Raw genomic sequence first — 13,373 nt, 5'->3', positions numbered from 1 at the left:
TCCCAAAGTAAAATGTGATGCTTTTGCATAAAGTGAAATAACTCTGAAAGCTTCTCAGATTCCCTTCTCTTTCAAAGTGAACCGTCCACCTCTTCAAGCGATTTGAGAGCAAATTCAATCCTCTTGCCCTTGTCTTTTTCCTTCAACTTTGAGGTATCTTATCCCTACATGTTCCACTCGAAAAAGGGGAAGAACGGTATACGATTCTTTAAAATGACCCCCAAAAAGGATAGTTTTTGTATTGGAGATTAAACGGCGGCTTGCCATATAAAAACAAAAGGACACAGATAATTGGAGCAGCAAAGGAAGAAGCCAATAAGGAGATTACTATGGGTGTTAGAGAATTCCAAATCGGTGATAGAAACATTGTAATCCACGAGCTTGACGACCTCTATGATTCTACAACCGGTAGAGTGCTCACCGGTTCCTGGGTCTGGAATTCACGAGGAAGACGAGCATGCCATTTTAGACTCATCTTCTATTTTCCATCTCAGACAACCAGATGAAGAAAGAAGCTTCTAATTGTATCAATCCAATCTCTTCACGTTCAAGTTCAAGTTCAAGTTAAAGTTAGCTTTCCTCATGAACAGATTCAAAATCCAAAATCCCAGAAAAAGCAAAAGTAAGAAACACAAAAGAATACCAATTGGCATGCTTGGTAGAAGATAAAACTGTTCAATAGCCTTCAATATTTCTATTCCATATTGCCTATCCTTCAAAGAAGATGAGGTAAACAAAATGCATTAGGAATGGAGACACTTCATGATAGAGCTGAGTATATAATTCACTCTAAAAGGCCCAAAGACATATATACCATATCAAAATACATTCATTCCTGTGTGGGGGAGTGGTAGCAGCAATCACTAAGCAAAAGAAAAATATATAATACTTCCTATAGTCTATAGCCATCCTCTACTTGATGAAATGATAAAGCAGAGTACAGGTACATGTCACGGGGAGGTGAAAGGATGATGATAAGGCAACTTTCACCAGCTGCTGCTGTACAAAAATGTCCATTTGACTGCTGCCTCTGTATTTTTTTTAATGATGAATCAGTTGCCCCAGAGTTATATCACACAAAATGTAGCTGATCCTATGTATTATGGAACCCCCCCTTCCGCCGAAACCGTGCCATGGAGTGCTCCGTCGCACAAAATAACATTTGGTAGTTTTATTCATTAACACAAAACCTCAAGTAGGAATATGGGTTATCTTTTCTTTCTCAGCCCTGGATGTGCCGCCCTTGTTTTCCTGAAAGACAGCCAAGCCCCTTCGTCTTTTGTCCACTCTTGAGTTATTAATGGATTGCCAAATCACATGTTACCAGCAATGGTTGTGGATAGAATAATCATGTTGACCAAAAAATGGCAAGCAATTCTGCAACCAAGAGGTAGACAGTTGCATACAGATAGCACACCAAGTTGCCGGATGCAAAGACTACCCATCACCGCTGTGAATCCTACACTCTCTCAACCACTAAAATGAACTTTCTGATTTTGAGAGCTCTGTCCCTGCTGAGGCTGCTGCTGTGGTGGGGCCTGCAAGGTCGAGGGCTGTGTATTGTAATGTGCAAAGGGCTGGGAGTAGAGAGAATTCATCATGCCCTGCTGTAAAATTATCGTTTCCTTTTTCAGCAACCAAAGAAAAGATTGGCAGAGAGAAAATGTAACCGACGGATTAAAAAATAAATATAACACTTGGCATTTGCCAACTTTGTTTGATGATAATGCTAAAATTAGGAGCTATAACAAGCCAAGTTTTCTCACACCCTATCATTCAGTAAAGTTAGACAGTAAACTATGAAATCTGCAGAGCATTAAAAGAAACCTGAGACTGTAGGGGGTTTGCATTGGTCACATTATAATGACTTTGGGAGGCTTCATCTAGTGAGGGATCGCTGAAACCAACTTGAGTAAATAAACCTTGTGAACCATGGTTCATGTAGTCCTGTGAGAGTGTTGAAGATTAAATGTCTGATGGAAATTTCAGAAATCAAGCCAAGGAAAGGAGAAGAGTAGTAGGAAACCTGTGACATGAAATCATTTCCTGTTCCAAAACGGGAATATCCAGATTGAGAATTCTGGTTCAGGAAGCTCCCTGGAAAGCCACCCTGCGCTCCTTGACTAACATAATCAATGGGATATCCAGTTTGAGATGCCTACAGATAAACCAGAAGAAAGCATAGTTGATTGGATACATCCCCCCTTAGCCGCAAGCAGAAACAAAAGGTTCCAAGATACGAAGGATAACACAAAAATGTAAGACATCCCCCTAAACGTTTCTAAGCATTGAAATATAAGAATGCTCTAACTTGTTACTTCAGAAAAATAGATAAAATAATTTCTTGCATCGGCTGTTCTCTAATTTTTGTTTTAGTATAAAACTTCTGTACTTAATATTAAACTTGGGCACTAAGGCAAGGAGACAAATAAAAAAAACATTTGACATCAAGCATGGGACCTGGTCTAAAATACTAATTAGGTTCTAGCAGATAAGTACCTGAGTGGAGAAATCAGTGACATTATATGGAACATGTGATCCCTGGCTTTTAAAGTCATCGCCCAAGAAGTCCTGATTGTAATCATCAACAATACTTGAGAAAAGTAGATCATGGACAAACATAGCAAAGCTAAACATATCATACACCAGTAAATACCTGAGAAATTCCTCCCATGGAGTACCCATCGCGAAATGTTTGAGTAGGTGGCTGAACAGGCATCTATTGGTTGAACAAAGATACTTTAGTACATAAAGTAACCCTCAAGGTGGATAGTGAGAGAGGGGGAGAAAATACACACATTGTTAACAAACCCAAGTTGAGACAATGGACCACCCACTGATGGTTGGCTATTGGGACTCTCCAAACCAGGAAAGTTAAAAGTGGAACCAAGATTTCCAATATTTTGTTGAGAGCCTTGCTGATTTGGAAGCTGACTACCAATGGGAGCACCTGCATTTCCCCTCCCTGCCCCGAAACCCCTACTTCCTGGTTGAGGAACATGAGGAACAGCACCAACTGGTCCATGTACAGCTCCACGTGTTGGAATTGCATACGGCTGTGGGGGACCTCCATGAAATGAGGGGAGGGGAACTCGAGGCATGGGATAACCAGATGCATGCACTCCAGGCTTTTGGGCACCATTTGGCAGGTGAGGAGGATAGTACGAACCTGAAATTAGGTGATTTGAGTTGTCAAATAAAATAAGCTGCACAAGCATCCTTGAAGAACAACTTCTACAAAACGAAGTTGGGAACTTATGAAAATGATTAAATGTCAGAAAAAAGAACATACCTCTACCACGACTACTTCTTCTATCAGCATTAGGGCCAGATGGAGCAACAGGTCCAAAATTATCATTCGGCACAACTCCAGGCCCACCAGCAAAGAAAAGACGCCGATCATTATATATCTGAAGAGGCATAAAAATAACCAATAAAGGACAATACAATCTTAACCCCCCCTCCACAACAATATCTATTCCATCCAGTGGTCTACCTTTTTAGGCTTCTGAAATTGAATCATGCTTTGTTTTAAGTTATTCAACGGACCCTCAACCAAGCACTCGTGTTCCTGCCAGACATTAACAGTAGTAAATAAGCCAGAAACACAGCAAATGCTTAGCATAGAAATGAAAGATGAAAGCATATCATAATAAATCAACGATCTCAACTGCAAATCCATATAAAATACCTTGTAATGTGTCAATAAGCTATTCCACAGTGGTTGTTTACTCAAAACCTTCGGGTTTCCAAGAATGACGATACCATATCGAGCTCGAGTTAAAGCCACATTGAGCCTGCGAGGATCATTAAGGAATCCAATGCCCTAAAAGGAATAGGCTTTTTCAGTTACTCCAAAATTATAACCTCATTTGGAAAAGAAATAAAAAGAATAACACAAAATAATTATTGCACAAGGCAAGTAAAATATCAAACACCTTAAAGTCTGGGCCTTCCATTTCTAGGATACATGTACAGCATCAGAAAGTGTGCATTTTCAAAATTTTCAAGTGAATTGATGATAGATGGCCAAAAAAGGCAAATATAAAAAGGTACAAAGTTAACAACCTTTTCCAATAAGCATAAAAACAACCTTGTATAAAAAAGATATGTATATGAAAACATCGTCAAAGAACCAATTTCAAGCATAGATCTAAACAATTGTACCATGCTTGCTTCATGTGTCATACCCCGTCAAGGAAGAGAGAAAACCGGGGAAGAACAGGGGGAAGTTGCATATAAGATTTCAGTTGAAAAGCACAGCAACTACACCAGAAAATGTAACCAACCTGATGTTCATTACTCCTCACACATGACAATATGATGTAATCTTTTTCCCTTCCTTGAAATGAATCCACGCTTGCAACCTGTTAACAGAAACAGGGCCAAATTGCAGATAGTAACAACAAATAAAAACAAGGATATCCACAAACACTTTATGAGCAATTACCTCAATTTCTTTGTAAAGTTGCTGTCTGAGAGCACCATTTCTTGACATATAGTTCACAATGTAAGCTCTTTGCCCCTCATACGGTGTGATAACTCCAATCTGTAGCAATCAGGATAATGACATATAAAAAAGAATTGAGGGAAAGTATCATACCAACAACTGAAGATTACAACTAATGTACCTGACTAGGGACTACGCCACTCCTTAAGAAAGTGGTCACAATTTTTTCTACATTTGCTGCCTCAGTTCTATTTAAGTACGAAGTTCCACTCGCACTTATCTCCTCTTGTCCCATCTAAAAATAATCAATGTGAAAATTCAGTACATGTAAGCAAAATTGAAGACAAATACAACTTAAAAAATACCAGACACATGGGACAAAGCAGAACATGTGCCATGTCAAAACAGAAAGATTCATTCATTCTTACTTTTTAAATAACATAATTTATATTTAAAAGCTTTCAAACTCTACATACATTACATACAGTTCAAGTTTTTCTTTATTTTCATTTGGACGTGTACATCTTGAAACTCAGAGCATGGGCTCCTTTCAAGAGTGCTAATTTTAATCTCCTTTTAATTACTCCTTTTTTCTATAATGTTTTGTAGCTCCAATAGCTTCAAGACTCCCCTCCCATCACTTTTCATTATTCTGCTCTCTAATTGACACATTTTAATTCTTCAAATTCTAAAAGATAACTGAATCCATTAATACCTGAACATAGAAGAACATTGGACGGTTCGGAACTGGCCATGGGAAATCAATGCCTGTTGATTGCCGTTCGTTGATGGTAACTCCATTTTGTAATGTGCCCTCATAGAAGCTGTTAGAAGGAAATTCAGAAAGTGATGGGTGCATACGATATTGGACCTACAATAAAAGAGAAAACATATCATCAGCATTCTGAGACAATTGGATGTGCATTTCTATTTTGATAACAAAAATAAAACTAGATATAAAATAAAGATAAAATACTAGAAGTGGAGTTAAAATCAGATGTAAAAATTGTTGGATTCTAATACTTAAATTACGGACTAGAAATAAAATGAAAGCAACTCAAAGAATTCATCAAGGAGGCTCTCTTTGAGCCTTATTGTTTGGCTTAGTTGTTCCTAACTCATTCGATCAGCTGAGTAGGGAGGAAGAATCCCAATTCCTTCAAATTTACGAAACCCCAAATATGAGTGAATCTTTTCAAAGTTATCAAGGTGGAACAACAGGAGAGGGGAAGGAGGAGGGGGGGGGGGGGGGCGGGGGTGGTGAGAACCGTTGTTTCTATATTCACCATATAATACTTCCATTTCTAAAAAGTCTGTTTTAAATCGTGGCAGACGGATATCATGGTGCAATAATAGTACTCTTAGTAATTTCCTCCGCAGAATGGTCTTCTTTTCCACGAGCAATTCAGACCAACCCATTGTGGTTGGTTGTGAAGATACTAAAGAATGGTCATAGTAAAGATTCAAAGTGCATCAGATAGCCCAATTGAGAAATAATATTCTTGGGACTTTCCTTTGAAGGGGGGTTTTGGAGGAAAGGATCAGCAAGTCTGCTGAATATTTTGGAGAGGGTGATCATTAAACAACCCCCCCACCAACCCCACAAAAAAAAAAAGACAGAAAATCTGGAAATCTAAAAAATAGCAGGTTCCTTCCCCGCAAATCATTTCTCGACTTTCACTAAACCAACTCCATCATCCAAAAGGCCCTGGCTCATGGAGCCCATTCTTTTGGACTAGAAAATGGCTTTCATTAAGAGCAATCAAAACGCCAAAACCAGTACCGAGAGACACCTAAGAATTAAAAGCTCCAAGAAGAACTATATATATATATATATATATATGGAGGGGAAAAAGTTTGCAGAAGTATTGTGTCACATGGACCATTGTTTATAATGAAGATTAAAGTGACCAACATGACCCATACTTCATCATAAGAACCCTCAGTATTTCTATATTCCAAAGAATTGCAAGAACAGCAATCTGCCTCAGAATACACATTAATCAGAAAATTAATTGAACAAAAAAAAGGAAGTTCCAATTGGAGCTCGATCACAGTGGTCACCTCTTCTTAATTAGCAAGCGCTATATTCAACCAACAAAAAATTTCCCAACTTACAGGGAAATGTGCTCTATATATAATTACAAAAGACTATCCCCACTATCCAGAAATGAAACAGAAGAGTGATTTTATAACAATCTAAGATCGGATACTTGCCTTCATTGAATGTCAAAATAGAATAAAAGTTATGTGGCATTCTCATACGTCCCTTGAATCGTATACAAAGAAGAAACCTAATACCTGCAATCTAATTGGCTTCACACCAAGAAGAACAAGACGTTCAAAGAGGGACTGAGCCAACCCTGCACGTGCTGCTTTTTTGCACATAATGACAGGTCCCAGTTGGCAATGGTCACCAACAAGAACAGCCTAAAACAAGAAAAGGTCAATGTGAGAAAGGAATCACAATTTAACTAGATGATGTTGTGAATTGAAAACTCCACATGCCTGCTTTGCTCCAAGAACAAGAGGAATGAGACATTCAGGTTCCGTTGCCTGAGTAGACTCATCAATAAGAACCTAAACCAAGGTAGACCTTTAAGTTTTTAAGCCAATTGCAATTCCACATCAGTATGACAAAAGACGGCAATGCTCTAACCTGGCGAAATCTAAAATTTGATAAGCGAGGATCTCCAGCACCAACACATGTGCAACAAATAACATCTGCACTCTGTGAAATTTCCCTCTCTGTTGCTCTCTTAAGGGCTTTATATTTTTTCTCATCACTGCTAGACAGCTCCCCTGTTTTGGTTAAACAATGAGATTATGCGTTATTAGACAGCAAACTAGCATCTGAATCTTAAATGGAACAGAATAATGTTAACACACTAACCAATACAATTACTCACAAAGAAATACGCTAAGGAATAAAATAGTCATAGCGATAAGTAGACAGGTAACGATAGTATTCAATGTACAATTCCTTTTGAAGCCTCTTTTCAGGCTCTCAGCGACAAATAATTTTCAGAAATCTTCATTTTTTATAAGAAACCCAGCTTCCAATTGAAAAGATGAAAGGATATACATTATACAAAGACATACAAAAAAGAAGCCCGAAAACAAACAGCCCCCACCCAATTACAAAAATGGGTCCCGATCCACAAGAATATTAAGCTGAGAATTACAAAGCACCCTATAAACAGACACCCATAAAGAAGAATAAAAGAGGGATTCATGACTACGCACACTGTTATATGAAATGGAAAAGCAGGTGAGAAGTACTGAAGCTTAAAAAAGCATGGAACTATTCGATATTCATTGGGCTCCTATACAAATCCACAAACACCAAATGATCTTACACAGACAACATTTCTATTTTTAGACAAAATATTTCAGAGAATTCCGAGAATGCAGAATCTCCTATTAAGAAAATTATTTAGAAAAAAAATGCTCATTTAAAATATAAAGCAAACCACACCTTGTTCATCTTTCAATTGTTGCAACTTATGAAGTTCGCTTCTTTCCGATGTGTCAAGATGTCGAACCTATTAAGAGATTTAACCCATCAGACTTGACAATAAAACATGAAAATGAGCACTTAGTCACAGACTCAAATGCAGATGAGGACCCAATCCACAATGATCAAATACCTGGTAGTGAAGGGTTAAGTGTTCCACAGGAGAACTTACAGCTTCCCTTGATTTTGCACATAGCCTAACAACCTTGATTTAAAAAGCAGATAAGAATTGTGAATGATACTTACTATAGCCTCAAATAGACAGTACGAACAAAAAAAGTCAAACAAGACATGCTAATAAACTTTTTTTTTTTTGGTAAGAAACAAACTATTACAACTGACAAACATAAGAGGAAATGTGGTCGCCAAGGAGGAACAAGTAAATGCTAATTCATTACCTTTAACCCAGTTGCACTTATCTTCTCTGCCAGCTGGTCCACAGCCACATTACTAGGGGCACAGACCAGTACCTGCCGAGTGAATGAACATCTTACATTTGCAATCTGATAGCTGAATATGAAGATTAACAAGGCAACTAGAAAAATGTATTTGAAGTAAGACCTGCCCTTGGCCTTGTTTGGCCATATGATACACTATGGCAGCAGAAGTCACGGTTTTTCCAGTACCCGGAGGGCCCTGAATCAAGCTTATTGGCTTCTGAAGAACACTTTTTACAGCAAAGACCTATAATAATAAAAGAAAATTGCAAATAAAAAAATTGCGGTCAAAATTGTAAACTTAAGATGGAGAGGGAAAAAACAACACATGGCCAATCAACTTTCCTTCCCAAGTTTGTCTAAAGGATAAAAATAAATACCAAATAGCATCATAAGAACACATGCAAAAACTATGGCTGTAAGAGTTCCCGCTATATCATTAAAATGACTGGAAGGCTGTGCAACTTTTCTGTTGTTAAGCCATGTGCAAACTACGGCTGTGAGAGTTCCCGCTATATCATTAACATTGTCATAGCTTGTCAAGTCTGTGACTAAGTACTTATTATTGAAGACTTGTTGTAACTATTCTTTAGGCAACATTTTGGTTAGTTAGACCCACCTTTCTTCAAGCGGATTTTTGTGAGCTTGGCTTTTGTGTATGCTCTTGTACTATTTTTTTTTTCTCAGTGCAAATTATGTTTCCTATCAACAACCAAAAAAAAAAGACTGGAAACCTGGAATAAATCCCAACTCTCATAATCGCAAAAAATAACAGTCAATCTAACAATGAAATGTTGAAAAAGGACAAGGGACCTTAAGAGAATATTGACTCTTTAATAAAAGTTTAATTTAACAGGAGAGCATAAGGCTTTAAGTTAAACGTTATCATGCTTGAATTAAAAAAATAATCATGAAAATAATCAATTTCAAAGGCTCATTAGTCATTCACTACTCATAAGAAGAAAAAGAAAGGTCACCCGGTCTAAAACCAGTGTACACAAAGCAATTGTACCTTTCTATGAACAAAATAAGTACAATTCATCATAAAGAGAATATGAAGAAGAGAAGAGACGACCAGCACCCATTACAAATCATTCCCCACCACAACAAAACTCCCCCAAGACAAAAAGCCCCAGACTCTAATAGCATTAAAACAAGAGCCAGATAATTTTATTCCTTGATGATTGGTAAACATATATTCCACAACTCAATAAACAATTGAAAATTCAAATCCAAAAAAACACGAGGTATTTTATTTCTAAGAGCATACTTGGGATGCATTGAGCTCTGGGAGACCGGGAGCACCAAAACGACGAGGAAGTGTATTGCGAACCATCTGGACCTCCACTTCATGTCCTAACAAGTGATGATAGATATAACTGCACATAAAACATCATAAAGCACATTGTCATAACTTGTTGAAATACATATATGAAGCAGCATTTCCTATATATACAATCTCCGCAGGACATTTACAAAAATGAGGAAGGGTTATTCAAGAATGTTGGACACTAAAGAACGCTCATTGAACCTAATAGAATTATAGAAATTAATTTCTTGAATCCCAAACGGTAAAGACAGTTCTTACCCACTAACACTGGTTTCGTCAACAGCAAATGTCTTCATAGCTCCCTGCATTCTGTCAAAGCTAGTACTCTTCCACACAAAATCAACACTAAAACCATGGACCACATCAACTGGGACTCCCTATATACCAAAATATAATATAATCACAAACAAAAGACTTAACCCAGCCAAAAAATAATAATAATAATAACTACCAAAATTGCGTGCTACCTGGCTTGCACGAAGCTCAAGTGCAACCTCTTCCTGCGCAGTTAGCTTGATCTAACACAGCAGAACAAGATTATGTCAAATACAATACAATACATTACCAGTTCGAGAGACAACTCAGTTGAAAAACATACATGTACAATAATCACTAAAACGTCAGAAAGGTCATGAAAAATAAGAAGAAAATTTATGATAGAACAACAAAATAACTTCAAGTGCAAAAATATCAAGCACTCTACCTGTGAATTTATCAGAGCAAATTAACTATATCCAGTATTCTCTTCCTGATTATTCTAAGCACAAAAAACCACCAGCATCTCACTGGCCAGTATTTTGAAAAATAAGAACTTTCCATTAGAAAATCAAGAAAATGAGCAGTACACATGTAGGCAGTCCCCCAAAGATTTCAAGCCCACAACTACTTGAGGGATTCTTTCTGTTGGGCTGTTTTTTCTTCTTTTCTCTTTTTAGCATGCCATTATTAGTTCTTTCATTTTTCTGAAGGAAAGTTTGGTTTCTCATCCCCAAAAATATATATATATATTAAGTCACGTACCACATGTCCAACAGAGTGCCAAGCCGGATGGGCTGCATCACCAGAATAACGTAACCTCAACTCATCTCCAGGTACAAGACGCAACTCATTGTCCTCCTATACGAATAATAAATTAAGCAGCTTAAAAATCGGGGGGGGGGGGGGTGGAGTGGGGAGCAGATTTAAGCATTTTTCTAACAAATAATAAATACCCTAAGTACCTTTGGAAAGACAAAATAAGCTATCCTCTTCTTGTTAAGACCAATGTCCCAACGTACAGTGACATTATCCTTGCTCTGAGATTCTTTCATCATCTAATATAAAAATGGAGCATAGTATTACACAAATCTTTCAAAGGAAAAATCAATATTACATCATTCATTTAAATATAATAATAATAATAATCAAGGAAAGCTACAATCATGGGATCATGAAGTTAGATATTGTCCCCGACCTAAATGGAAGATTTTCCTCAGAAAAATAAAAGAAGAAGAACGGGAAAGTAAGTGAGATAAGGAGTCTTGGTACAATACTTTATCGTAGTCAGCTTCAAGCTTGATGAGAGGTGCAAATACATTTTGATACTGTAACGGGAAAGACAAAATGCCACCTTGTTAATATACCAGCATCAAAGTAAAATGCAACTTCACTAGGATTGCTACTAACTGAAGGTTTAGATACAAGCCCACCTGATAAGCATCTTCATATTTCAATGCTACGGGCTGTGGTTCATCATCCACACCAGGTTTTTCAAGATCTTCAAGGGATGCGTCTGGGTTTGTCTTCCAAAGTTCCTCAATTTTATTTATTTGTTGTGCACTAATTTGCCGTGCCCTCAACTGCTCTTGCTCAGAAGGAATCTACAAAGCAAAACATTTGTAGGATAGTGAGAATACATCATATATAACCACATTTCAAAGATATAGATCTTACAGCAAGTTACACAAACCTTAACCAGCCACTGCAAGAAGCACCTATCATCAATTAGAGGGCACCACTGACTCAAGTCCCAATTCATATCCTTAAGAGCATTTACACTTAAGCAAGGTTCCCTACAAAGTAGAACAACCACACTTTCTGTCTTCGCAGAAATAAATCCAAGGAGGAACACATTTCGGCATCCACAATTGTAACACTCGAGAATTGTTTCTCCCAGAGGGCTGTCTTTGTGAAGACAAACTTCCTTATGCTTTGCCCGGACCTAAAATCATCATATTGGTCAACAGAATAACTAGCATAATTTCTCGGACAAAAATTTCTCTTTTATAAGAACCAATTTCATTATGTACAAAAATCTCATTTCTCGAATGAGAAAATTAATAAGGCAAGATCCAATCAAAAATAAAACATGCTCTATTTTCTACATACACTAAAAAAAAAAAAAAACCAATTTCATCTTCCTTCCAATATTTAACTACTAGAACTGTATAAGGATAAGGATGCATTCAATCATATTATAAAATCCAATTAAAACCTGCAAATCAAGATACTAACGCTGACATTGCACAACAAAATAGTTTTAAATGAAAATAATGCAGCAAAGCACAATAACGTTAACATGCAACCTGATACAAATAGCATTACCCACTCGTGCAACTGCAAAATCAACCAACAAAGAAATATAACAGCGTCCTTTCTCATGTCAATTTCACCTAGATTAAGAAGGACAGAACGTCTGCAACTTCCATATGAGGTAAAACGAATCCTGATAAGAGAGTATCATAATAAACGCCTATTGTACAACACTTTCACATGTTCTACAACGTTCACCGGACAATTGGTCCTCATCGAATTTCCGCGAAAAGAAAGAAGAGTAAATGTGTAATATTTTAAATATTCCAATATGAAAATTCACAGAAAGGATAAAGGCGGAAACAAATAAAAACGACAGAAGCGTACCAGATGATTCACAATATGCGACCCAGACGTGTTCCCTCGCGAATTACAGAACCACTTACGGCACGAGGGTACGTTACACCTCACAACGCAAGCCGGGTTCGAAACCCCACAATACCTACAAGCATGCTCGGTGAAATTCCCCTTCCCAAACTCATAATTATCATCATCCCCAGTATCCTCAAACGTCAACCCACTCATCCCGGCTGCCAATGCATCAACCATTTGACTGTTACCGCCGGTATTCCCCGAACCTCCTCCAGTCCGGCCTTTCGTTGCACTTCCCGGGGCAGCGGAAACCGGAGACGTATCAAACTGGTGATCGGACCCGCCACCACGGTCCGTATGATCCGCTAACGAATCGGAAGGAGTCGGCCACGCTACAGGGGACCTGATAGGGTCGCGAAATTCAGGGTAATCGAAGTCTTCCCCCTGTGTGTTGAACTCAAGAAATGTGTAGGCGTCGTTGCCCGTGTCGGGTTGAGATGCCGTTTCAAACAAATTGTTCTGCTGCGAATCCATGGCAATTGAAGAGCAATTAACAATGAATTCGATCCCAGTTAGAAAGAGAAGATGAAGAGTCAGGATTTAGGGGGTTCGAGTTCGAGGTTTGGAAGAATTGGGATTAGAGTTAGGGTTAGGGTTTGGCCTGGCATTACGAGAGAGAGAGAAAATGAACTGGAAGAAGGAAGTTGGAGAAATGTAAAAGAGAGTTTAAAAAAATAAATAAAAACTCAAAAAACT

At 37.9% G+C, this 13,373-nt stretch overlaps 1 protein-coding gene across 2 annotated transcripts; it reads right to left on the bottom strand.

Moving 5' to 3' along the window:
• Window positions 1–672: 672 nt before the first annotated feature.
• LBA1 (RNA helicase) lies at window positions 673–13,373 on the bottom strand. Of its 2 annotated transcripts, none has more exons than XM_039047570.2 (29): window positions 12,633–13,373; window positions 11,683–11,934; window positions 11,423–11,593; window positions 11,267–11,317; window positions 10,955–11,047; window positions 10,755–10,850; window positions 10,202–10,252; window positions 9,993–10,111; window positions 9,675–9,783; window positions 8,529–8,651; window positions 8,366–8,437; window positions 8,101–8,172; window positions 7,929–7,995; window positions 7,110–7,252; window positions 6,959–7,030; window positions 6,752–6,880; window positions 5,166–5,321; window positions 4,632–4,745; window positions 4,451–4,549; window positions 4,290–4,367; window positions 3,692–3,826; window positions 3,497–3,571; window positions 3,293–3,410; window positions 2,799–3,169; window positions 2,657–2,719; window positions 2,500–2,571; window positions 2,027–2,158; window positions 1,828–1,947; window positions 673–1,607 (listed from the first exon to the last, which is right to left on the bottom strand). In XM_039047570.2, the coding sequence occupies exons 1-29, from the start codon at window positions 13,149–13,151 to the stop codon at window positions 1,470–1,472; spliced, it is 3,810 nt and encodes a 1,269-aa protein (XP_038903498.1). In that variant the 5' UTR covers window positions 13,152–13,373; the 3' UTR covers window positions 673–1,469. The 2 variants fall into 2 exon arrangements, with proteins under 2 accessions (XP_038903498.1, XP_038903499.1); XM_039047571.2 differs by having other exon boundaries at window positions 673–1,604; window positions 12,633–13,345.

The sequence above is a fragment of the Benincasa hispida genome, chromosome 11, assembly GCF_027475165.1.
Source record: "Benincasa hispida cultivar pf3 chromosome 11, pf3_genome.v1.1, whole genome shotgun sequence".
Taxonomy (NCBI): Eukaryota; Viridiplantae; Streptophyta; class Magnoliopsida; order Cucurbitales; family Cucurbitaceae; genus Benincasa; species Benincasa hispida.
Note: the sequence above shows the minus strand (reverse complement) of the source record. Positions and strands in the feature narration are given on the sequence as shown.

Excerpts from the sequence above, each read along its gene's own strand:
- LBA1 (XM_039047570.2), bottom strand. The coding sequence starts at position 13,151 with ATGGATTCGCAGCAGAACAATTTGTTTGAAACGGCATCTCAACCCGAC. Across the intron at positions 4,746-5,165 it reads CAATGTTCTTCTATGTTCAG|ATGGGACAAGAGGAGATAAG; the intron begins GTATTAATGGAT and ends GATTATTTTTAG. Across the intron at positions 4,550-4,631 it reads GTGGCGTAGTCCCTAGTCAG|ATTGGAGTTATCACACCGTA; the intron begins GTACATTAGTTG and ends TGATTGCTACAG.